At 45.3% G+C, this 26,965-nt stretch overlaps 1 protein-coding gene across 1 annotated transcript in view; it reads left to right on the forward strand.

The window, feature by feature from the left end:
• Positions 1-7,859: 7,859 nt before the first annotated feature.
• ITIH2 (inter-alpha-trypsin inhibitor heavy chain 2) overlaps positions 7,860-26,965 on the forward strand; it is a 38,049-nt gene continuing 18,943 nt past the window's right edge. The window contains exons 1-10 of the mRNA XM_003988085.5: positions 7,860-8,278; positions 9,555-9,629; positions 11,327-11,359; positions 12,770-12,939; positions 15,872-15,976; positions 16,727-16,889; positions 20,565-20,672; positions 21,400-21,528; positions 22,926-23,042; positions 26,380-26,548. Of these exons, the coding sequence (XP_003988134.2) occupies positions 8,195-8,278; positions 9,555-9,629; positions 11,327-11,359; positions 12,770-12,939; positions 15,872-15,976; positions 16,727-16,889; positions 20,565-20,672; positions 21,400-21,528; positions 22,926-23,042; positions 26,380-26,548 (1,153 nt within the window). The 5' untranslated portion in view covers positions 7,860-8,194. The remainder of the gene's footprint in view (positions 8,279-9,554; positions 9,630-11,326; positions 11,360-12,769; positions 12,940-15,871; positions 15,977-16,726; positions 16,890-20,564; positions 20,673-21,399; positions 21,529-22,925; positions 23,043-26,379; positions 26,549-26,965) is intronic.

A 26,965-nucleotide genomic window follows, 5' to 3' on the forward strand; every position in this document is an offset into this window, starting at 1 on the left:
AAAGACCCAATGCTAATATCATCCTCAGTGGGGAAAAACTGAGAGCTTCCTCCCTAAGGTCAGGAACAAGACAGGGATGTCCACTCTCACCACTGTTAATCAACACAGTATTGGAAGTCTTAGCCTCTGCAATCAGAAAACACAAAGAAGTAAAAGGCATCCAAATCAGCCAGGAGGAGGTCAAACTTTCCCTCTTTGCAGATGACATGATACTCTATATAGAAAACCCAAAAGACTCCACCAAAAAACTGCCAGAACTGATTCATGAATTCAGCAAAGTTGCAGGATATAAAATCAATATGCAGAAATCGGTTGCATTCCTATACAACAACATTGAAGCAACAGAAAGAGAAATCAATCCCATTTACAATTGCACCAAAAACCATAAGATACATAGGAATAAATCTAACCAAAGAGGTGAGAATCTATACACTGAAAACTATAGAAAGCTTATGAGAGAAATTGAAGAAGACACAAAAAAATGGAAAAAGATTCCATGCTCCTGGATAGGAAGAACAAATATTAAAATGTCAATACTACCTAAAGCAATCTACATATTCAATGCAATCCCTATCAAAAGAACACCAGCATTCTTCACAGAGCTAGAACAAACAATCCTAACAGGATTTTCCTAACCAGAAAAGACCCCGAATAGCCAAAGCAATCTTGAAAAAGAAAACCAAAGCAGGAGGCATCACAATCCCAGACTTCTAGCTCTACTGCAAAGCTGTAATCATCAAGACAGTATGGTACTGGCACAAGAACACTCAGATCAGTGGAACAGAACAGAGAACCCAGAAATGGACCCACAAACGTATGGCCAACTGATCTTTGACAAAGCAGGAAAGAATATCCATTGGAATAAAGACAGTCTCTTCAGCAAATGGTGCTGGGAAAACTGGACAGCGACATGCAGAAGAATGAACCTGGACCACTTTCTTACACCATACACAAAAATAAACTCAAAGTGGATGAAAGACCTCAATGTAAGACAGGAAGCCATCAAAATCCTCAGGAGAAAGCAGGCAAAAACCTCTTTGATCTTGGCCGCGGCAACTTCTTACTCAACACGTCTCTGGAGGCAAGGGAAACAAAAGCAAAAATGAACTACTGGGACCTCATCAAAATGAAAATCTTCTGCACAGCGAAGGAAACAATCAGCAAAACTAAAAGGCAACTGACAGACTGGGAGAAGATATTTGCAAACGACATGTCAGATAAAGGGTTATACAAAATGTATAAAGAAGTTATCAAACTCAACACCCAAAAAACAAATAATCCAGTGAAGAAATGGGCAAAAGACATGAATAGACACTTCTCCAAAGAAGACATCCAGATGGCCAACCGACACATGAGAAAATGCTCCACATCACTCATCATCAGGGAAATACAAATCAAAACCACAATGAGATACCACCTCACACCTGTCAGAATGGCTAACATAAACAACTCAGGCAACAACAGATATTGGCAAGGATGTGGAGAAAGGGGATCTCTTTGGCACTGCTGGTGGGACTGCAAGCTGGTGCAGCCACTCTAGAAAACAGCATGGAGGTTCTGCAAAAAAGTAAAAATAGAACTACTCTACGGCCCAGCAATTGCACTACTAGGTATTTATCCAAGGGATACAAATATGCTGTTTTGAAGGGATGCATGCACCCTAATGTGTATAGCAGCACTATCAACAATATGGTAAGAGCCCAAGTGTCCATCGATAGATGAATGGATAAAGAAGATGTGGTACATATGAACAATGGGGTATTACTCGGCCATCAAAAAGAATGAAATCTTGCCATTTGCAACAACATGGATGGAACTAGAGGGTATTATGCTAAGTGATATTAGTCAGAGAAAGACCAATATCATGACTTCACTCCTATGAGGACTTTAAGAGACAAAACAGATGAACATAAGGGAAGGGAAACAAAAATAATATAAAGACAGGAGGACAAAACAGAAGAGAACAAACTGAGGGTTACAGGAGGGGTTGTGGGAGGGGGGATGGGCTAAATGGGTCAGGGGCACTAAGGAATCTTCTCCCAAAATCATTGTTGCACTATATGCTAACTAATTTGGATGTAAATTAAAAAATAAACTTAAATAAAAAATAAATAAGTAAATAAACATTAAAATATATGTCTATATAAAAATAAATAAATAAACATTAAATTTTTTTTTTAAAGAACCTCCACCTAGACACTACATTTTAGTCACCAAGACTTCGTGGCTATTTGCCAACTGCCCAGTTTTTATAGCTGTAAATGCAAGCCTTCACCCATCTGCAAGCTGTTCGTTGTTACTCAGCAATAATCAGCACATACACTTCTATACATCAAAAGCACCCGCTTGCTAAGTGACATAAATACGGAGCATTTCACGTGAGCATCTTACCATCGGTCCTCAATGCGGCTGCCTTGGCTTAGAGCTCCATGCCTCCCCAGCGCGTGAGCACCTCCACTGCCTCAGAAACTTCCATTTCTGTCATCCTCACTTCATCTGAAGTGATCTTTATAAAACGTGTTTTGTCTTGCTTCTGTCCTTCTAAAAATCCTCGTTGGACTCCCAGCTCCCAGAGCACAACATTGAGAGTCCCTTGGTGCGGCGTATCAGGCTCTCCTGCACCTGGGCCCCTGGCCATCTCCTGCCAGACCGAGGGACACCCATCACCCCGAATGCCCCGGCCGCCTCTGCACCCCCTATGCTCCCTTCCTGGGTGACATTCTCCCACGGTCAGCCTGGACAAATCCTGTCCGTCCTCCTAGACCCACGGAAGCGACGTCTCCTCTGTGAAATGGGCGTCTTTCCCAAAGGGAGTTGGCCATACCTTCCGGAACCACGTCCTCTTCTCCAGTTTATCACAGGTTGCTGAGTGCTGTCTGCCCTTCCCACGTCCTTGTGCACTGCCACGCTGAGCCCCTTGACAGTCGGTCTCCATCAGGGTGTTTATGGTACATGAACTAGTTCGTTAACCAACGCGCGGCTCTCTTAGCCCCCAATCGTTTCTCCCTTTGCTGTTTGTCCATATTTCACTGGTATAAACTTTGCTATACATTTTCCCCCTTTGTATCACTTCCCGGGACTTTGTTTCTGGGGTAGAGATAGTGTGGCAAGATTTTAGAGCTCGTGGCTTATATTTGTACCACGTCGGTCACCAGACAGACGGAGCAAGTCTCTGTGCCACCAAGCAATCCGTGATCATCTGTTTCTCTACAGCTCCCGGTACCGTCTGTAAGACTCTTTGTTGTGTTTTGGTGGAATACAGCAGTCCCCCCCCCCCACCCCTTATCCAGAGTTCCAGTTTCCCGGTTTTGGTTTCCCGCCATCTCAACCACGATCTAGAAGAGGATCTTCAGAAGGTCAGAAGGTCAACAGCAGCCTCACGCTACATGTGACCCCTGCGTCACCTCGCTTCATCTCATCACGTAGGCATTTTGTCATTTCACGCCATGGCAAGAAGGGTGAGTGCAGGACCGTAAGGCATTTTGAGAGAGAGAAGAGAGAGACCACACGTACAGAACTTCACTCTCTTGTTAAATTGCTCTCTGTTATTGTTAGTTATTGTTGCTCCTCTCTTACTCTGCCGAACTTGTAAGTTAAACTTGATCGTGGGTATGTATGTAGAGGAACCAACAGCGTACATAAGGCTCAGTACTATCCACGGTTTCAAGCATCCACTGAGGATTTTGGAACTTGTCCCCAAGGATACCAGAGGACTAAGGTATGTGTTTGATAGCAAATTAAAGCCGCTTTTGTTTTCCATCTGAGTGTTGTTTAACCCGTGTAATGTAACATCTTCATTTCCTTCTATGTCATGTCTCTGCTCATCTAGGAGCCACATCTTCTGTGAGGTTTGCCAGCCTCAGCCCGTGTTCCCATCCTGCCTCCGCCACCTTGAACAAGTCACTTAACCTCTCTGAACCTCCGTGCCCTCTTCTATAAAGGACAGGTAAAGACAGATTGCAGCTTTCGTCGGTCCTAGTAAACCTTAACCAGTTTTGCTAATCATGTGTATTTTACTCGTTCTACTGTTTCCTTTTTTAGGTGTCTCAAAAAAGACCCAGCACGTAGTAGGCTAGCCAGTTTTCATTACTCTTTTTAACATGAAATTCTTTGAATAATTTACATTTTTGTTGTATATCACATGAGGTACGGATTACAGTTGATTCTTTTTCATACCACTATCAAATTGTTCCAGGAGCATTTATGAAGGACTGAATTCATTCCCTAGTGTTTTGTTGCTACGGGTCTGTAATATATTCTATATGACATGTATTTCTGGACTCACTATTTTATTCCATTGATCAGCATCTATACTTTTAAGCATCACACGATAGGTGTTTTTTAACTTGTGCTTTGTAATGAATTTTAAAACCTAAAACATTGGGCATAATTCTTACTGGTTTCAAACCATGTTTCTTTGACTTTTGTCTTTTCATCCCGTAGAGTTTTCCATTTCTATAAACTCCTTTATTTTACCAAAGTTTAAGATGGTTCTTGTTATAAATCTCTGTCCTGACTTAAATTTCTATGTGCTTTTGATACACTTAGTAAAAAGGTACCTCTTTTGCGCCATTTCTAGGGCAATCACTAGTAAAGAAAAATGTAACTGATTTTGCGGGTTCACCTGTGTACCTTGCTATTTGGTAAACAGATTTGCTACTTCTAGTAAATTTTTTTTAAACATTTTTTTTATTTTTTTTAAATTTTTTAATTTATTTTTGAGACAGAGTGAGACAGAGCATGAACGGGGGAGGGGCAGAGAGAGAGGGAGACACAGAATCGGAAGCAGGCTCCAGGCTCTGAGCCATCAGCCCAGAGCCCGACGTGGGGCTCGAACTCACGGACCGCGAGATCGTGACCTGAGCTGAAGTCAGACGCTTAACTGACTGAGCCACCCAGGCGCCCCTCTAGTAAATTTTTTAATGAGAGTCTCTAAATTAGGAATCACACCCTCAACAAAAACTAATCTTGTGGTTTCTCTTTTTAAGAGAAGTGACTTTTCTGCATAGTGTTTCTTGATTTTTTCCAGTTTGAGTCTTGGTTTTATACATGTGTACGCGCGCGCGCACACACACACGCACATGCACTCTTCCTGTATATTAAAAAAAAAAAGCTTCCTGAGATTAATGTTTTAAGCACTTTCACCTGAAATAGATTTTGTAATTTATTGAGTGACTTCTCAATAGCTATTGAGAGTGAGAAATTTTTAGTATTTTTGTTGCTGAAGTTTTAGTTTGATAAATTTTCTTATGTAATAACAGCCTCAATCACCTAGGCAAATCCCCTTTTCACTCTTATGGATTATTCTTTCCTGGTATGAAAATGTGGTCCAGGATAATATTTATTATTTTTAGTAAGGTAAATTGGTTGTAAAATTTTTTTAGTGTGTAATTCAGATTTGTGGGTGAAAACAACATCTACTTCATTGAATTAATTAAAAACCACGATGTCACTTTCAGTACGTTGTCCAGATATTGTATATCGTGTGAAGTTCCAAAAAGTGGTCAGGCTCAATTATTTTTTTAGGTAATTTTTCTATTTCTCTCTCCGTTTTTTTTGTTCTGTTTACCTCTATATTATGGGCTATTTTTAATAAATATTTTACATTTAATGTAAATGAATTTGACACACTGGTCAATTCATGTTGATACTCTACATCTTGGGGCACCTGGGTGGCTCAGTCCATTAAGCATCCGACTTCAGCTCATGTCATGATCTCCTGGTTCGTGAGTTCAAGCCCCATATCAGGCTCTGTGCTGACAGCTCAGAGCCTGGAGCCTGCTTCGGATTCTATGTCTCCCTCTCTCTCTCTGCCTCTCTCCTGCTCACGCTGTCTCTCAAAAATAAACATTAAAAAAAATTCACAAAAAATACCGTATGCCTCATCTTCACTTTTAAATTGTTTTCACATATTCTGCGTTTATTAATCAGATTGATGGATCACTGTCTTCCAATTTAAAAACGTATTTTATTATCATTTTTTCTCCAAACTGTTGATTTCTTTTTTTAAAAAATTTTTTAGTGTTTATTTATTTTGAGAGATAACAAGAAACAGAGTGCGAGAGGGAGAGGGAAAGAGAGAGAGATAGACAGACCCAGGATCCAAAGCAGTCTCCAGGCTCTGAGCTGTCAGCACAGAGCCCGACGTGGGGATTGAACTCATGAACCACGAGATCATGACCTGAGCCGAAGTGGGACACTTAACTGACTGAGCCACCCAGGTGCCCCTCCGAATTGTTAATTTCTAATCTTAAACTTAATTCTCTCTTCTGACTTTCTTTTTGTTATGATTTGCTACATCTATTTTAACCTGACACCCCCTTTGTAACACCCTCTTTGTTTTTAAGTCTTTGAAATGAACAGAATTTTAATGCAATATCAACTTTTAGTCTGTTTTTGTCTCATTGAGATGAAGTGTCTCATGGAGACGGCGTATGGTTGACTTTTTTTTTTTAATTGTCAATTTTTTTTAATTTAATTTGCATTGTATATTCTACTTGAAACTACACTTCGAATGATTTTTGGCATGCGCGTGGATATTATAAATAAAATTGTAGTTTTTTTATGTACCATCCTGCATATTTCAATATAAATTTCTCTTCGGGGCATTGTTTTTGACTTTCTTTCTTCCTTTGCATTGTTTCTGAAATAAACTTTTAAGCCATTTCCCTTTAAACAAAATCCACGGCTGTCTCAGACAGTGGCCGTGTGTTCGATGTAACTCTCACAGTGAGTCTCTGGGTTCGAGGGAAGCTGCTGGGTGTGCTCAGAATAGGATCCCCTGGAAAGAGCTCTCCAGCATCACGTGTCTGAGGCCAAAGCAGACTTCCTCACTCCATGCAGGTGCAGGTTCCCCCGTGGGAGTGGACTTTTAGGGAGGGGTCATTTCCAGCTACAAGTCCGAGGCCAGGTGTTAGATCCCAGAACATTAGGCAGGAAGCCATGGGTTCTACTCTGAGAAGGAAAACCAGAAAAGGCCTGGGGGCTCAGGTCCCCTGCTGACCAAACTGGGGTCCACGGCATGACCCTTGTTCAAGCAGATGTCTGGAATAGAAACTCAAGAGAAAGACTCATCAAGTAGACTTACCATGCAGGTTGGAGACTTCAGGTGAATTCTAGTCTAGATTCGCACCTGGAACACTGGATCCCAGTGATGGACGGCAGATTACCTCTCCTAAGCCTGCGTGGTCATGGAGAGCAAAGTGCTTGGGGTCAGGCCAACCTTGCTGGATCTGTGTCTCCACTTACCGTGAGATGTGGAATAAATTACTTAGCCTTATTTTCCTCCATTATAAAGGAGGATAAATATAGCACATACCTCGCACGGTTCTTGTATAGATTAAAAAAAAAGAGAGAGTTAATAAGTAAAAATGCCTGACACCAGAAAGGCTCAGTACCTCTTAGCTGACATTATCTTATTATCTCCAGACCACAAATGGGAAGCAGTCATCCACAGTGCTTCCAGACTGGGTTTTCTCTGATTCTGGAACTGAGGAGAATTAATTTTTCCACGGACCTGAGTGAGGCTGATCAGGGACAGCCACAAGAACAGATACTGTCCTCTGAGTCAAAGACACTCATGAAATATCCCCACCGAAGAGCGTGCGTTTGTACCTGGCACGGCTGTGTACCCGGTGCTTTACTGCAGTGGATCCTCAGTTATCAGAGACAGAGGGGAACAGGCTAGCAGTGAATGCTTTGCTCAGAAAACCATTGTGTTTCTTTCTCCGCTTGTGCTAAACTTCTCCTGCTTTCATTTGAATAAAAGGGCTTCGTTTCCAGAAACTCTACACTGACGCTATTTCTCTGACTCTCTTTCTCCATATAGTTCCCCACCTGGTCCGTGAAAGAGGATGATGCTGATCTTCAGGTCCCTCTGATTCTGAGATGAACAGAAATCAGCAAAAGGCAAAGAAAGCACATCCATCTGACCCTGACTTGTCCTCACAGCCCACTGACTACCTCTGGCTTTGCTGTTTGAATAACCTCTGGGTGTCCGATCCACCCCCACAGCGCAAGTTTGAACTCCAGAACAAATATTTGTCCCGTTTTTGAACAAAGTTTGAGAGCTTTCTTCTTCTTTTTTCTTCTTTTGAAAAACGCACTCTTCTGCTGTTCCTTTGAACTGGGTTCAGCGAGGAGTGGAATTCTCCCGAGACCCTGCACGGAGAGCTTGGCAAAGCCACCCAGCAAAATGAGTCGACTCGCGTGCCTTCTCGTCTGCTTCTTCGTGTCTGTAACACGAGGCTTCGAAATCCCCACCAGTGGACTTCCAGAAGTAAGTACTTCCAGAAAACCCCTTGTCGTTGCCCTGTGCGTTTGCCCAGTAGTCTGTGGCCATTGCTATTTAAGGACTGTGGTCTGTGCGGAAAGGAAATTGTGGTAAAATTCATCTGGGTAGGAGTGTTCGCTTTTCTAATTACTGGAATGTATACTTACCTTTGAAAGCATTAATGGGATTTGCATGAGTATTAAGTCGAATTCAATGGACCGGCCCCACGGGGTGCCATCTATGGAACCCGGCTGCCTACTCCTTATCTGAAAAATGGGGATCCTTGACCTACCCCAAAGGTACTAGGAGAATTCAATGCCATATGTAAACTACCTAGCACCATGCAAGCACTAGGAAGCACTTAATAATTATTAGCTGGATGAGGATGACACGTTGCTATCAGTATAAGAAAAGTCATTAACACTATTGGTTTTCATACCCATGTGAACCATGAGTCCTGTAGTGAGGGCACTTTAAATATTCCTGTTGGGAGGAGATGGCCTGCAGGCTGGCAGATGGCAGGAATTATTTCCAGGGAGTTCAAGGCTTCTACTTCAGATCCTTGGCCATCGCCAACAGAAGGAAAGTTTTGGACTGAGTCATTTTGAATGTCACGCAAGAGTTATTCTGACGCCAGAAAAGCAATGTGTGTTATGGGAATATCATAGGAGTTGCAGAGGCTTTGTAATACTTGCAGAGTGGATTACCCACAAAAATGCCAAAGAACGGGATGGCAGGGGTGCGGGGGGAATCACTCTGTCTGCTTAGAAACGATCTTATTTTCCAACACCTTAAGAACCCCCGGAGGGTGTTGGAAATCTCACTGACAGAGCCAGGGATCCAAGCCAAGATACCCAAATGTGTTTGTGCATTCCTTTCCTATCAACATTTTAAATTGGAGGAGACGTATGGACATATTTATCCACTCACACATTTGCTGATGCCAAGATCTACCCCATGCCTCCCCCAGGCACCTCCCTGATCACTGGGTTGCCGTGACCCCCACCTGAATGCCCCCATCGTCTTCTGGCCGACTAAAAAATGCGTTCCTTCGTCCAACAAATTGGAGGATAACAGCTTCCATTTGGTCACCTCTGAGACATAACTAGCAAACATAAAAACATTAAAGAACTCATTGTATAAAAAAATGGGATTTCCCAGAGTTATAGGAAACAAGATAGCAAAGCATAATGAATGAATCCCTTATGCCTGTCCCTCGCTGCCTCCTTTGCTCTGAATCTTTTTTATTAATAGAAATAAATATCCTAAATTCTTTTCTAAGTTTGCAGAATATGGAGATCTCGTGGAGCTGGCCCCGGGGAAATTTCAGTTTGCACCAGAGAAACAGAGATTTCAGGTACAGTAAGCCTCAGTCTCGAAAGGGACGACGAGTGAAAGAGATCACGACCGAAGGGGGGAAAAGATTAAGATGCTTCTTGCTAAAGGGTCTCAGAGCTTTATTTTTTATCATAATGGTTACCTTAGTTCCTTAAAGGATGAAGAGCTATGTGTTTCCTTCTAATTTTAAGACTATGGGATGATGTTACTGCCTCATAAGGAAGGATTTCTTCTTAGGGAGGGCATTCCTTCTCCCGGGGGTGGCAGATACCTCCCCCTGGGCACACATCCTCCTGGGGCAGTCACTGCCGCGGTGGGGAGTAGCTCAGAGTCTGGGGACCGGCCATGTCCAAGGCTGCATCCTGGAGGTCGCCAGCAACAGCACAGATGCGTCCTCTAACTCTTGGGGGTGAGTTCTCCAGGGAAGCCAGCCAGGGTGTGGCTTCTCCTGCATGGAGGCCACGTGCTGAGAATGGGGGTGTTTCATGGACACCACACGAAGCCGACCAACGGCTTATTTTGTACGGATGTGACTTTTTGAGTCTCTGAAAGTCCAGGTTTCTTGTAGACCAGTAGTATTGAAACCCAATAGGCAAGTTCTCATGCCATCTGGCCACAAGAGGGAAAACTTCTCGTCACTGAAAATTACATTAAAAAAGTTCAGAAGAGGGTAACTGTTGACCTCACGATGTCACGGAACACTGCCCTAAAAACCTCAGTTCATCCCAAATTAGCATAACTAGCCTTATATCCAGCACCTGACTTATTCTGTTAAAGTTCAACAGACATTAGGTGTTCACCCTTTGCTTTAAACCCATTCGGCTTTCCGTGTCCAGAGGACAATCCTTCATGTGGATAATTCCCTCGCATGGCAGTTGAAGTACAGGATTTTTCACATGACAGTCACTGTTCTTGGCCCCAGAGAGGAAATACCTCGAAATCCCTACCCTCACATAGCTGAGCCCAATGGAAGAGAGAGACACACGTCCACACTGTCTTCGCTTGGAAGGAAGAATTTAGCTGCCATGGAAACTTAAAGCAAGCGTACCTGGATTTGGGGGTGGGGGGTCATGAGAGAGCTTGACTGATAAAATTCCCCCAGGCTGAGGTCTGAAGGATGGGGGTGGGATGGGGTGGGGGACAAGGGACACTGTAAGGCAAAGCACTTATAGACCTTGTGAACGGCATGCCCAGAGCCCCAGCATCCAGGTCACCAGTCAACTAAATAAAAAATAAATAAATAAATAAAACAGGATAAAGGTGATACAGGCCACTCAGTGTGTGTTTGGTTGAATGTTTTCATTTAAAAATATTTGTTCTAAAACTGAGGGTTGATGGGGGGTGGGAGGGAGAGGAGGGTGGGTGATGGGTATTGAGGAGGGCATCTTTTGGGATGAGCACTGGGTGTTGTATGGAAACCAATTTGGCAATAAATTTCATATTAGAAAAGAATAAATAAAATAAAATATTTGTCCTAGCATTATATCAAAGAATGATGTGCTTGCCAAGTGGCTGGGAAATGTGTTCAGAGAAACATACCATTGGGAAAATAGTATTCGAGACTATTTGACATTTATGTCTCGGCTCCAGTGAATCAATTACAGATCAGTACTGAAGGGAAACAAATTTTTTTTTTGACTGAGAGAAAGCAGCTTTTGTCCTCTAGGTAATAAGTAACACACTTTTGAAGAATGATTATCTAACTCCCTTTCACAGAGAAGCGTTTCCGGAGAATCTGGAGAAACGATGGTGAGTTTACTTTGATTTTGTTAAAAATTAACGCCGGAATGATTTTCCTGTTACCTATTATCTGGAGATCAATATGGTTGCCTCCTTCGTCTCTATCCCTGAGAGCATTTACCTGACTTGCGAAATACCCTCTTGCCCAATCCTGTTTGGAAGTGTGTCTGAAATTCAGCACGAGAGTAGCTAGGAGAGATGTCACCAGGAGCTGAGAATGTCGTTTCTCTCAACTGTCTCAAGTTTTGCCAACAGCACTGGCTTCATCCAAGCACATGTATTCATTCCAGCTTAGCCGTTTTCACTTAAAATATGACACCTAACAGCTTTGGAGGGGGGAACGGGACTGTGAGAGGGAGCTCCCCAGCACAACATGGCCCGATTCCCTGAGATGTTCGAAGAAGTCCTTCCTGTGGTGGGAAAACATCAAAAGGAAGTGGTTTACGTTGGCTTCCTGCTCTGCACGGACAGAAACTTTGAGAAGCATACATTTAAGGGGTAGTAAGGACAGGTAATGTAGCCCGGATTTTGTCTTAGCTTGAAGTTTGCTGGCTGTTACCGAGTCCAGAGGCTTAATCTTGGCTGACGGACTTTGGCACGTGACACCTACTGTTGAAATAAGCAAATCCGTTTGGAGAAACAAGCAAAATCTTGTGATGGGTCACATCATTGCCATAGTCCTGAAGAAGCTCGCAGTTCTCAGGCATCTCCTGAAAGATGTGGGCTTTTAGTACCTTGCCTTTGAGCACACTGAGATACCGTAATTTTTCACACTAGAGCTGCCTTAAGTCTGTAGAGCAGCGTGGGGGAAGGGGATCCAGAGCACGGGACCAATCATCGTGTCCACATGATACTTTCTCTCCACGTTCCATTGGTTGCTCACACCCGGCAGCGTGTTACAGTTTGTCTGTTGTTCGAATTGGGGGAAGGAGAAGAAAAGTGGGAGAAGATGGCCCCGTAACAGATATGGTGGAAGAAGGCAGGTAGCAGTATGGGGCCGCACGTGTATTTCAACCCCACTGTCCCCTTGCTGTGCCCCACTCTGAAGACACAGCCAGGGTCCCCTAAACCCGCAATCCTGTATCCTTTCCTTTGCGAGGGCCCTGCATTTGACATTATTGCCTGAACTTTCTCGCTCCAACCTTGCTTCCCACAACCATTTTCTACTCGCATTCTCACTTTAAACATCATTAATAAACCCATAGAGCTGAAAGGCATCTCCAGAGATCTTAAAACAAAGGCAGGCTTCTGCCTGGAGAATATTCTAAGTGAGGAGAAAGCCTAGTAATACCTGAGTCATATGCTTCGCAATGCCTGAGGATTGTTCATGATAGAATGTAGTGCTGTTAACATCAAATATGTGGTGAAGTTCTGTGCCATTTTGCCATGAGTACGCCTGTGCTTTCTTACCAATTACAGGACGATGTTGATCAAGTAACTCTTTATAGCTATAAAGTCCAGTCCACTATTACTTCTCGTATGGCCAACACCTTCATCCAGACCAAAGTGGTGAACAACTCCCCACGGCCTCAGAATGTTGTGTTTGATGTTCAGATTCCCAAAGGAGCCTTCATCTCCAACTTTTCCATGTGAGTAACTCCTATACAGACTACGAATTGGCTTTGCTCTACTCATAGAATCAACCCCCCTCATAGTTAGAGTGGACCTTAATGGCCAACTGCTCCGGTGGTTCTCACTCTCAGAGCTGTGGACCCACTGGATGTCAAGAGTCATGGTGGGCTGGGTCCCCATGATTTGTTTCTGTTCAAAGTATCAGAATTTGTGAAGGATTTTTTTTTCACACCTCATAAATGAAAGCTAACTAAGCTATCTCTCTGGTAACAACTCTTAGTTGCACTTGAACGTGCTTTCTCGGGGGAGATATATGGAGTGGCCGTGGCTTGTAGGAAACCAAGTATGTGTGCAGAGCAGTTCTGTGTCTCCTGTCATTTGTTTCTCTATGGGGAAAAAATATGAGAACTACTGATTAAGTCCAATCACGTGTCCAGTGATCGGATTCCTCAATTACGCTGAGGACAAATGGCTCATTCAGGTTTGACTTGAATATCTCCTTACGATAAACTCACTACCTTCCAGAGCAATCCACTCAATGGTTGACAGGTCTGTTAGAATTATTTCTCATACTTCACTGAAATCTGTTCCACTTCTACCCACTGGCTCTGGTTCCACTCACAAAAAATTTTCTTTTCCTAATTCTCTGCAAAATACATACTGAAGTGTTCGAGGATGAAATGATATGCTGTCTGAGATTGGCTTCAAAATAGTCGAGTAGGGGTACAGGTGAATTGAGACCAGCTGAGTACTGACTGATAACGGTGTGGCTCAGGGATGGTTTCCTGGAGGTTTCTTATATTGTTCTATTTTTGTATATTTAAAGATTTCCATAACAAAAAATATTTTTCAACCACTCCAGTGCTTTCTAAAGTGAAGTCCAATTATCTTGTCCTGCCTGGTGGCTTCACTTATCAAGGCTAAACATCGCTTATTCTTCCAAGTGATTGGATGGCTTTCTATCCCCGATCACTTAGGTGGCCATCCCCACAGTGTGCCCCACCCGGCCACGTCCTTCCCATGTCCTGTGCCCAGCACAGAGCACACGGCTCTGCATACAGTCTGCCTATTTTTTTTTTTTTTACTAAGATATTAGATTGAGATAATTCTCATCGGCTTTGGTCTTTCATATACCAAGGTCACCAACAATAACTGTGAATAAATGAAGCGTTCAAATACCATGCACCTTAGCCTCTAAAAACTGCAGAGCATGATAATCATATTTTCTAAACCAAGCAAAGTAGGTGGGGAAAAGGTGTCAGGTGACTTTGGCTTGATATCCTTTGAATTGGCTTAGAAATTTATTTTTTTATTTTTTATTTCTGTAAAAAAATTTTTAGTGTTTATTTTTGAGACAGAGAGAGAGAGAGAGAGAGTGAGTGGAGGAGGGGCAGAAAGAGAGTGGGAGACACAGAATCCGAAGCAGGCTCCAGGCTCTGAGCTGTCAGCACAGAGCCAGATGCAGGGCTCGAACTCACAAACCATGAGATCATGACCTGAGCCGAAGTCGGATGCTTAACACACTGAGCCATGCAGGTGCCCCAAGAAATGTATTTATTTTTTAAATTTTAGGCAGCCTGTTCTAAAAACAAAAATGTAGAAGGAAGAGCTTTTATGTAGCGGTATAACATGACACTGTGTCTGAAAAATCGTCTTTAAACTCTTCTACTAAATTTTTGTTTTTCAACCACATAACCAGCATTTATTCTAGACATCGCTTCTTTCTGTTTTCTTTCATTCTTTTCTTTCTTTTCCATCTCATTGCATAGAAGATTTGAGGTGACAAAGGATGATAGAACTGTGACATACATTTACTTTGGTCTCTCTCTAGTCAGGGATGACTTTGTGAGACCAGAGAATTCTACATGAGTTGCCAAGGCCTCCTCTCTGGTCAAAACATTTCCTCTGCTCCTTTTATCAAGGTTGCAAATATTCTCCTGCTAGAGATAACTTCCTTTTGTCTTAAAGATTTTTCGGTCTTTGAAACTGAGATTGGGTGGATGGGGAGTAGGGCAGACCTGGACACGTGGGTCTAGTTCTAGCTCTGTTTTTGACCGACTGTGTGACCTTGAGCAAGGAAGTCACTGTCCCCTGGCTCTGATTTCTCTCATCTGAAGAAGCGGCCTTCAAGCGTGCCTCACCAAGCAGGCCAGTGGCTCCTGGGATGGGACACTGGCCCTCACACCTGCAGAAGGTCTAGCATTCTGGGTCTCCTCCCATAATGCCAACGGTATTTTCGGTCATCGGCACAACAAAAGACTTCTCCACGCGTTTCTAAATACCTCCTTGGTGAGAGGCACTATCCCTTTGAGTGCCATGGGCGCCATTTTACTTCTGAGATCCTGTAATTTGATGGCTCTGACCCATCATTAACTTGGTACGCAGTAGATGACAAGCACTTAAAGTGGGGCAGGTAAAGATGGAGAAGGAGAAGGAAGCCAGAGGTCCCCGAGGGAGATGTTAGAGGGATAAACACCCATGTGCTAAGGGATTCCCCAGCACCGTCCTCCTTCCTTCCTCTTCCCCACCCTTGCAGGGCAGTGTGACGCCCCCAGGCTCTTAGAAGAAGAATTTTCTGAACAAATGTAAGCCAGACAACAGTGATTTCTCAGTCACCTCCCCTGGGCACATTTCTAATTCAAAAGGGATACCCAAAGGGAACACAGCTTAATCTGAAGGGTAAAACTTGAAGATGCGGAGTGATTTTAAACACACGCAGCGACTCCAGCGGGGAAGCTCTCAGGATGGGCGCCTACCTCTTAAATCACACTCCCAGATAAAGGGACTCCTGACCATGAAATAGGCAGATGCCTCTCTTCTTATTACGTCTAGGTGCAACATGAGAATTGCCCCCATTCACTAAATCCTCCAAGGTGGGTTGTTTGTCCTTAGTTTGCTTTGCTAAGACTGCTACTCGGGACAACTCAGTGACCCCCTGTCATTTTTTAGGACCGTAGACGGCACGACATTCACGAGTTCAATTAAGGAGAAGACAGTGGGTCGAGCGCTGTACTCTCAGGCAAGAGCAAAAGGCAAGACCGCCGGGCTGGTGAGGTAAGGGCGGGGCCAGCTCGGCTCATCCGTGGCTCCTCCCACTCAATCCCATTTAATTTTTAAAAATCACTCACGGTTGCTTCTAACGCCCACATCATCCTCACTTGCTAACCGTGCTGTTAACTCTTTAAAACTAAACACCTCAATCAACGATCGCGGTAACCTTGACGTGTATGTGTTTACATCAGGGCTTACGCTGGAAATGCATATCCCACTTGATGCAATAATAGATTTCTTCTTTCTGCAAACTTTCACAAACGGAAAGAGCCTCTGGAATGAGGCTCAAATGCCTCAGAGGAAATGCGTGCGGTCTCTGGAACCATCTGAGTTTGGGTTTGAGTCCTGGCTCCACAATTGAGTGGTCCTGAGCAGGTTGCTAATAATCTGTTAGCTTCATCTGTTATCATCTGGGAAATGAGGGTACTGATATCCGTCCTGCAGAGCCGCTGTGTTAGAAATGACGCCTGTCAAGTTCGTGGCGTGGAATGGGGATCGATAAGTAGCAGAGGGCACTCAAATCTGTAAGAAGCTCTGGTAGAAAACGATCAGGCAGGAGAGGAGACTAAGCTGTTGGTGGAATTAAAGTTACCTGGAAGTTTCAGTGATGTCTATTGTACCTCCTGTTCACTTTCACGAACACTGGAGCAGGCTTGATTGCCCAGAAAAGCCTAGATGCCCTCTGCATAGACGTGGGGGTCTTGCTCTCCCTCGTGCATGTGGGCACTTACGTCGGGGGTGTTAAACTTTTAGGAGCAGGGCTCTTGACATGGAAAACTTCAAAACCGAAGTAAACGTCCTCCCCGGAGCGAAGGTGCAGTTCGAACTTCATTACCAGGAAGTCAAGTGGAGGAAGCTGGGATCCTATGAGCACAGACTCCATCTGCAGCCCGGACGACTGGCCAAACACTTGGAGGTGAGCCAAGATTTGCAGGGCGTGCGGTGACGCCCTCCCCTGAAGGCTCCTACCCCCCGCCTGTGCTTTTCTCCCGGTCATCACCCTTTGGGGGTGCTGGATGCATTGGACTCAGCAAGACAGTGAGGGGCACGGATCAGCTTATGGGTTTGGAGTCCACCCATAAGGAGGGCACTTCCTTATGGATTTCAATGCCAGCTCAGCTCCTTATTAGTTGTGTTCATTTCCTGGGGTGGCCCTCACAAATGACCACAGCTGGGCGGCTTGAAACAACAGGAATTTATTTTCAGGACACAAATCTGAACTCAAGGTGTCAGCAGGGCCTTCCTCCTAACGGCTTGGGGGGAGAACCCTGGCTTCTCTCGGCGTGCGGCAGCCACTGGCACTCCTTGACTTGCGGCCTCCTAGCCACACCGCTCCGATCTCTGCCTTGGTGGCCACACCATGTGCTCCCCTACGTGTCTCACATTGTCCTCTGCCTTCTTCTTATAAGAAAACTTGTCCTTGGATTTAGAGTCCACTGAGTAGTACAGGAGGATCTCATCTCGAGATCCTTGCCTTAACTTCATCTGTGAAGATGCTCTTTCCAAAGGCAGTAACGTTCATAGTTTCCAGACGTGTAGACATGGCTTCGGGGGTCATTGTGGGGGGAGTGCCATTCAGTCATTACACTGGCCTGCTAACACGGGACACGTTATCTTGAGCATCCGTTTTTTCTTCTGCAGGAAGGGTACGGTAACATATTTTCCGTGTAATTTATGGCAATGGGTGGCAAATAGTAAGGACTCAGTGAAGCTAGTTCTCTTCCTCTGCCCGCCCCCCACTTCCTTACCAATATGAGCTCACCATTGCTGACTTGACTTCACCTGTTGCCCTCCGAACCGAGACAGCTCTTTAGGGAGTTTGAAGCTTTGTGACATCACGCGAACATTTTGTGTAGGAGGCAGAGCAGAGCCAGAAGCAGCCCAGGAGAGCATCCAATCCAATCTGCCTCTGCATTTGACAGGTAGGCTGTGAATGGCCCTCAGACCGAGAAGACTCCAGGGGATGATCTGATCCTGGCGAAATTTGTATCCTGATTTGGAAAGTTGCGTAACTGACCAATAGAACACACTTTCTTCTCGTGACCGCTGTGTGGCATCAGCCTGCTCTCGATGCCACTCCGTTCTTTTAAGTGTCCCTTCGGGCACATACCGTGCCTTTGTGAAAATTAGGATAAGATGCCCTTCCTCCCGACAAAGGCCGCCTCGTGTCAGGACATGTGACTTGGCAAGTGGGTTATGGGCCACCTCCCAGCATCCTTGATGGTCCTGGCTGGCGGCTCTGCACAACTGAACAATGTGACCCTGGTTATTTTCCTGGGAGTGATGAAGAATGTAGGCCTGTCACCCCCATTCTCTTGCTCAATGCTTGAATCCCATGGTAAATAGATTTGATCAGCATCTTGCCTATAGCGATGCAAGTACTGAGGTGGTTAATAATATTAATTAGGAACTGAGTTAATGGTAGGAGAAGGCATATTCTATGTCTTTGACTCCTCCCACAAATTATATGTGTGAAGCACCTGCCACTCATAACGAACAGGGACTTTTTTTTTTAAGTTTATTTATTTTGAGGCGGTGAGGGGCAGAGAGAGAGAGGGGAACAGGATCTTAAGCAGGCTCTGTGCTCCGCACAGATGTGGGGCTTGAACTCACAAACTGTGAGATCATGACCTGGGCGGAAATTGAGAGCCGGACACTTAACCGACTGAGCTACCCAGGCACCCCTCCTCCCCACAAATTATAAAGTAGGTCTCATTAGCCCTGACTTGCAGATTTATATAAATAACTTGCCTAAGGAACCAGACCTAAGAAACCATTAAGATCTGGAATTATGTCTGACTGCATCCCAGACTACATTCTATGCTACCAATGCAAGAATTTGAGTTTGAGTCCATGAAGATAATCATTCTTAACACACATACCAAGTAGCACATAAATCTTTCTTGTATTTCTGAAATGTTTGTTCATCCTTAAACTTCCCATGCTGTCAGGAATTCCTTGGTTTTAAAACAAAACAGGTGGAGTCTTAGAATATTAGCAAGGGCGTTAGACCCGATGGCAAGTTTTCCGAGTTCTGCCAAATCTGCTTCCCGGCCTTCAGTTTCTCATCTGGGAAATAAGAGGTTGGACTAGATGGTTTTTAAGGTACTTTCCAGCCCAAATAGTCTATGAAATATTTCAGTTTCTAAAGAGACTTGATTTCATCCAAAGATAAATGAAGGAGAAATCATAAAGTTAGACCTTCTCCCCGTGCTTATTCCAGAAAAGGTTTCTAATCACCATCGGAAGGACTGGAAATACAGGAACTGCGGGGAACACATCTCTTTTTAACCCCCACCCCAACCCCCCAGCTGTATGTATCAAATCTTGGGAAAATGTTTTATTCCAACTCCTGTGTTCCTTACCGAAAAGTCAACAAATACGTCAAGTGACTCACTCTACCCTTGTTCACAGGTAGAATCTTATGGGAGAATGAAAGCAGTAGCCCCAGTTCTCTGTCAATTTCTGACTTTTCTCCCTGACCTTCAAGAGCTGCTTAATCAACTGCCAGCATTGACTGGGTCAGACTGTCCTGGGATGGCTGATTTACTCGATTCTGTGTAGATTTAATCCTTACCAACATGGAGAATCTGGAGCTAATGGGAATTTTGGAGGCAAATTAAGTTCCCATCTTGTAACTACCAAGAAAGAAAATGTTGGCTCTGCTTAGACAAGTGTCCATGACTTTATGAAAGCAGATTTGAAAAAATCAGAGGGAATTTTGACATGATTCCAAAGGCAGGTACTTCCAAAGGGGAGATAGCTCATCACTGTTGCAGAGGGTCCTAAATGAGGAAGAGGCAGTTAAGGAAACCAATGTGCACATGACTCTATCTGATGACCTCACATGAAAGCAGGCGTGTGCAAAAGACATCTCATGGAAAACAAATAGGCTATTGTGGCATGGGGCTAATGGATAGTTTGGCGATATTTACCGGAAAGACGGAGCAGGAGCTATTGGAGGATAGGAAGCAGTGTACAAAGTATTAGGGGCTTGGGCCCTGTGTTTGAAGGCTGCCTCAGTCACTTATGAACTGGGTCACTCTGAATGAGCAATAACAAATAAAACGATAATAGATAACATTATCGATAAGAGTTAAATGAGTTCATACATGTGAAGTGCTTAGCGGACCATGTAGGGTCTATAGAGAGGAAGCCAGGATTATGGTTTTTCTAAAGATCACCCAAAGGGATGTCCTTCTATTTAGCTCTGCCCAAAGCAGGTAGATAGAAAAGACATGAAAAAGCCCAGGAGAGAGCCACAGAGTAACTGCAGAATCCTTTAGAAATGGCTTTCCTTTTTTCCCCCCTTTAACAGCATGAAGACTCTTAGAAACAACAACAGCCCCCCAAAACTGGAATAGGATAGAAACGGGGCATTAAGCCCAGAGGAATAAAGTACTAGAAAGGAAGAACTGAGTTGCCCATCACATGAGATGAGTCATATCCCACAGAAGTTAAGGACCATGAGGAAGTGATCATGGAACCAGGCTGGGTTGTCTCTGGGAAAATTTACAGCAGAGGATGTAGTAATTGTACTTTTTGCTCAAAAAGCCTTGAGGCTTAGAATAATTTGCTTTCCCTTCTCCAGGTAGACGTGTGGATTATCGAACCTCAGGGAATAAAATTTCTTCATGTTCCTGACACATTTGATGGTCATTTTGATGGTGTTCCAGTGCTATCTAAAGGACAGCAGAAGGTATCATAAGTATTGCCCATTGCAAAGGGTCTAAGTGGCTACTAGCTCATGAGTTCTCTTCCCTCCCTGTGCTCTGGGGAACAGAAGAGAGTTCAGGTGTTGAGCTCTGTGAAGGAACAGGCACCCCTGAGCAAAATCTAGGGTCTTCCCCAGGGTCTGCAGAACACAACTCCCAACTGTCTCATTGCATTTTGACCACTGACTTTCCCTTTGGGGGCCCCATTTCCCTCAAGTCATCTGCTTGACCAGTAACCAAAAGACAGCTTCCACATAAATGGTCTCAGTCATAGCAAGAGATCCTCCGCTTAATTCTCTTTACTTCAAGACCAATAATAACCAACAGTGGAGGAGTCCAGTTCCTCTAAGAACCTTTCACAAACTCATTCTCGAAGCTGGTAGCCATCTCTCTGGTGGGGGAAGGGAGGCATTCTTTGGCTATCTTGAAAAGTCCTGAACCGGAAACCAATGTGACAATACATTTCATGTTAAAAAAAAAAAAAAAAAAGAAAAGTCCTAAACCTTGGGCAACAGCGCCACAGGCTGGCAGATACTCCCTCACATGCCCGGCACTGTCCCTTGCATTGGAAATGGGACAATCAGTGGTTCCTGGGTAGAGGATGGCCATCAAGCCTTGGGCAGTGCCTCTTTACCTGTGTGCGGCTGTCAGCCCCTCCTCTGGGGAGGGACAGGCGCAGAGGCGGGGCTCTGACATCACCGTTCTTTCCAGGCACATGTTTCCTTCAAGCCCACTGTGGCGCAGCAAAGAAAATGCTTCAATTGCTCTGAGACCGCGGTAGATGGAGAGCTGGTGGTGATGTATGACGTGAACAGAGAAGAGAAAGCCGGTGAACTTGAGGTGGGTAAAAACAGTCTAGGAGCAGCACCATGCTGAGGCCAAACAACTGTTCCTTGTTGAACAGACGCCCTGGCTTCCGGGCGGCCCCTAGCGGTCAAGGCAAGTGTCGAGTTGCAGAGAACAGACCACAGTCATGTGTCTCTACGTGTTACTAAGCATTATCTTTCCATAGGAAGACAACTAAACAGAGGGTCATTGGGTTTCATGTCCTTGTCCCAGAAAGGTTCTTCTAGGCCTTCTACGAAGTACAGTAGAAAACCACAGAATGGGAGTTTTGGATAACCTTCGAAGGCCCTTTGTAATTAAACTGTCAAAGAAAGCAGGGAGGTTGTGGGGCTGGGTGGATGGAACAACCAAGAGACTGATCTGGGCTAATGGTGAGTTCCAGGGCGAATGTTCCTTGTGAGATTTCTAAAGTTTCCTTTCCCCTTTTGCCATGTCCTAGGTGTATGTCTGTATTTCCCTTGTGCTCAGGTAAGAGCCCCGTAGAGGGTATCCAAGAGCCTGTGCTCTCTAGGACAGGGAGGTCGAGAAGCGTCCACAGCAACACCCTCCACAGTTAGCCATTGTACTGTCTTGGTAGAAGCAACCAAAGGGCAGTGGAAAGAGAACTTGGGGAGGCAGGCATCAGAGCCTGCAGTAGAAGACAACGATGATGATCAGGAAGGTAGCTGGAGAGGCCTTCTAGTACCTTCTAGAACAATCCGAACCTAGCACCCTAGAGTGCTCGTAAAGGTCCTTCGTGATCTGTCCTGCTGATTCTCCACCCCAATTCCTTGAATTCTTAAATTCTATAGCCCTCGTGGTCCTGGACCGCTCGCAGACCCCCTAGGGTGTTATGTTTTCCTCACCCTTGTCTAGAACTTCCTCCCTACTCCTACCTGTACCACCAAACCCTGCCCAACTCCCACCCTGGGGGACCAACTCCAAACTCATCCTCAAGGCCAGTGTAGATGTCAGCTTGGGAAAGACTCCCCCATCTGAGTCAGATCACATCCGCTGGGCATTCTCGGAGCCCTTTATTTTCCTCATCCTAGCACGTAGCACTCTATGTTATTGCCTCTTTACTTGTCTGCATCCTCGGCTGGCCTGTGAGCCCTGTGAGGGCAGAGCCTGCCTGCTTTACTGCTGGCTAGCACGGTGCCTGGAACACAGGCTCTCCATGAAGACTGGGTGTGCGGAGGGAGTGGAGGGAAATGCCCTGGGAGTTAAAGTACCCAGAAGGCTTGGGCGCGCATGGGAAAGGAGTGAGGGAGAGAAGGAAGGAGAAGGGAGAGACCTGGGTAGACACCAAGCCTCTGTTCTCCCCTTTACGACCAGCCTGCTTCCACACCTCTCCTCTCTTAGCCCCTGGGCCCTGTCTTCCTACACCCTAACCACCGTGTTCTGTTTTCCAGGTATTCAATGGATATTTTGTCCACTTTTTCGCTCCTAACAACCTGGACCCAATTCCCAAAAACATCCTCTTTGTCATTGATGTTAGCGGCTCAATGTGGGGCGTAAAAATGAAACAAGTGAGTATCCCCTTGTTGGCAGTGGTACATGGGGCTCCCCGCCTTCCTTGGTCCCCTCCGAACACGGCAGCCATTCAAGGCACCTGTCCCATCGGACCTTGTCTCGGTCCCCTCGGGCCACCGTGACAAAGCACCACAGACGCCGGTGGCTTGTAAACAACACATGTATCTCACAACTCACTGTTGGGAACATTTTCATCTCGGTTCCTTCTCGCACTGAGCACTCCTGTGCTTCCGTCTTGGTCTTCCGCATAACGTTTTACTTCAGCACCTGCCCATTGTTCATGGGTCCTTATAGGCACATCTTTTCTAATCACACTGCAGTTCCTTGAGGGGGGCCATCCTGCCTTATGTCTCCCAGGCTGCAGTTCAATATGAGCTAGTCCAGCGTTAAATGGTATAGATGAGGTTCTATAGAACAAAAGAGGAAATTTGTTTAATGTTTATTTTTGAGACAGAGAGAGAGAGAGCAAGCAGGGAGGGGCAGAAAGAGAGGGGGACACAGAATCCGAAGCAGGCTCCAGGCTCTGAGCCGTCAGCACAGAGCCCGACACGGGGCTCGAACCCACGGACTGTGAGATCATGACCTGAGAAGTCAGACACTTAACCAACTGAACCACCCAGGCGCCCCTTCTTTTTGTTATTTTTTTAAATTTTTTTAATGTTTATTTATTTTTGAGACAGAGAGAGACAGAGAATGAACAGGGGAGAGTAGGAGAGACAGGGAGACACAAAATCCAAAGCAGGCTCCAGGCTCTGAGCTGTCAGAGCAGAGCCCGACACGGGGTTCGAACCCACGAACCGTGAGATCTTGACCTGAGCCAAAGTCGGAGGCTCAACTGACTGAACCACCCAGGCACCCCACTTTTTGTTATTTTAAAGAGGAGTGTAGGGGTGCCTGGGTGGCTCAGTCAGTTGAGCCTCCGACTTTGGCTCAGGTCAAGATCTCACGGTTTGTGAATTCAAACCCCATGTCGGGGGTTTGCCTGCTCACACTCTGTCTCTCTCTCTTCTCTCTCTCTCTTTCTCAAAAATAAACATTAAAAAAAAATTAAAGAAAAGCGTATTAGGAATCAAGACTGCCACTTGCAGGGGATTAAAATTTTAAATAGGTTTGTCACCGAAACAGCTGCCAGCATTGAGAAGAGCTTGCGGAAACCCTTCAAAGGTGTGGGGAGAGGCACGCAGCTCTCTGGGGGCAGACGGCTGTAGGTGGCGGGGCCAGCCAGGGCAACAGCTCTGAGTCAGAAGTGTGCCAAGTGTCCAAAGAACAGAGAGCAGCCTGGGAGAGGGCAAGGGAGACGAGCTTCAAGAAGGGAGGGGCAGGACAGGTCGCTTGAAGCCCATTAGGTCACCCTGAGAACCTTGGCTCTACCTTTGAGAGAAATGGAGAGCTACTGAGGGTTAAGATGAAGGAAAGGCCCCATCTGACATGTTTACAGCATATCCCTGGCCACTATGTTGACAACAGACTGGTGTGGAGGTGGGGGTGGAAACAGGGAGGCCAGAAAAGCAGCTATTGCTATAACCCAGGCAAGAGATGATGGCGGCGTGGACTAGTGGATGTGGTAAGAGGCCACTGGAATCTGGAATCTATCTGGAAGGTGGAATACACAGAATTTTCTAAAGCTGGGAGGTGTGAGAAGAAAAGAGGACTCCAAGATGCTCCGAGCTCTTAGCCTGAGCAGTCGGAAGGAAGGATGCAGGTCGCCATTGGTGAGTGGGAGAAGACAGGCAGAGCGAGACTTCGTGGGGGGACGCTGGGGGTTCAGGTTTGGATGTGTGAAGTTTGAGACGCCTGTTAAGCATCCGAGCAGACGTGTCCATGATGCTGTTGGCTATGCAGGTCTGGGTTTCAAACATGAGAAATTGACTGGGGCGCCTGGGTGGCTCAGTTGGTTAAGCATCTGACTTCAGCTTAGGTCATGATCTCACAGTTTGTGAATTCAAGCCCCGCACTGGGCTCTGTGCTGACAGCTCAGAGCCTGGAGCCTGCTTTGGGTTCTGTGTCTCCCTTTCTCTCTGTTCCCCACCCCCCCTCAAAAATAGAATAAACATTAAAAAAATTTATTTTGAAAAACATGAAAGATCGAGATGTACAATCAGGACTTACTAGTAAGTGCAAGGTATTTGCAGCAATGGGACTGGCTGAGAAGTAAGTGTAGATGGAGAAGAAACCCGAGAGCGAACCCTAGGATATTCCCATAGCTAGAATTTGGGGAGAGGAGGAGGAACCGGCAAAGAAGATTAAGGAGGGGCGCCTGGGTGGCGCAGTCGGTTAAGCGTCCGACTTCGGCCAGGTCACGATCTCGCGGTCCGTGAGTTCGAGCCCCGCGTCGGGCTCTGGGCTGATGGCTCAGAGCCTGGAGCCTGTTTCCGATTCTGTGTCTCCCTCTCTCTCTGCCCCTCGCCCGTTCATGCTCTGTCTCTCTCTGTCCCAAAAATAAATAAACGTTGGGAAAAAAATTAAAAAAGAAAAAAAAGATTAAGGAAAGGCAACCAATGAGAGGAAGAGAAAACCAAGAAAGTCTGAGGTTCTGGAAGATAATGAGGAAGTCAGAGGAAGGAAGATGGTGTGATCATTTGGTTCAAATGATGCTAGTAGATTGAATCTCATGAAAAGGGCGAATAGTCCATTGGATTTGGCAACCTGAAAGTCACTGTGATCTTGATGAGGGCAATTTTTTGTTGTTGTTTATTTATTTATTTTGAGAGAAATAGAGAGGGCGAGCGAGGGAGGGGCAGAGAGAGAGGGAGAGAGAGAACTGTAAGTAGGCTCCGTGCTTTCAGTTCAGAGCGCGACGCAGGGCTCAAACTCATGAACGTGAGATCAGGACCTGGGCGGAAACCGAGAGTCAGACGCTCAACTGACGGAGCCACCCAGGCGCCCCTTGATGGGGGCACTATTAATGGAGTGGTAAAGGTGAAAATCTGAATGGAGTGGGTTTGCAAGAGGATAGGAAGAGAAAATTTGGAAATGGTAACTGAAGAGGGAGGGTGGGTGGCTGGGCTTGGAAAATACATTTGATTTCCAGGCACTCCTAAGAGGGCACCTGAACTTTGTGATTCTTAACTAAAAAGGGAGCCTAGTCAAAATGGTTGTGCATAACAAAAGAAACCAGTAAAAGTTTAAGCATCATAAATGCAGACAATACATGTTGGGGATAAGTGAGAGACGAGTCGGTGTTGACTGGGGTGGATTCAAGAGGTTTTCTGGAAGGATTACAGCTTGAGTTGGTACTTGAAATATGACTAGGATGAATTCTTGGTCTTCCTCCTTTCTTCTTGGGCCTCAAGCTTCTGTGACGAGACCCTTCTCCGTTCCTTTCTGAAACAGACAGTGGAAGCCATGAAGACCATATTGGATGACCTGAGAGCTGAAGATAAGTTCTCCGTAGTTGACTTCAACCACAATGTTCGGACCTGGAGACACGATTTGGTCTCAGCTACTAAATCACAGACTGCAGATGCCAAGAAGTACATTGAAAAAATCCAACCTAGTGGAGGCGAGTGACTTTAACCTAGAGCCCACTGAGAAACTTTCATAGGGTTCAAAACTTCATTCACTTGGGACGCATCCTTTCCTATCACAGCAGTCTTTGCCCCGCCCACCACGGCCTGCCTTAAATGTTACACGTATTATTACAGGATGAATACTAAGTCCGTGTGAAGGTACAGGGCATACCCATCCCACACAACTTTGTAACCATTCCAGTCCTTCTCAGCAGCCTTGTTACGGTCATAGCATCAAAGGCAACTGTCCACAGACCAGTGTCCCAGCATGTCAGCAAGGGAGATTTAGGTACCTTCAATTTGGTGCATAACAAAGTGACGGAGGGGTGCTTTGAAAGGACTAATTCATCTTTACGGGAATAGTTTGCTACAAAGTGAATATTTTACTCCACTGGGGAATCTTGACCAGC

Source organism: Felis catus, chromosome B4, assembly GCF_018350175.1.
Source record: "Felis catus isolate Fca126 chromosome B4, F.catus_Fca126_mat1.0, whole genome shotgun sequence".
Lineage (NCBI taxonomy): Eukaryota > Metazoa > Chordata > Mammalia > Carnivora > Felidae > Felis > Felis catus.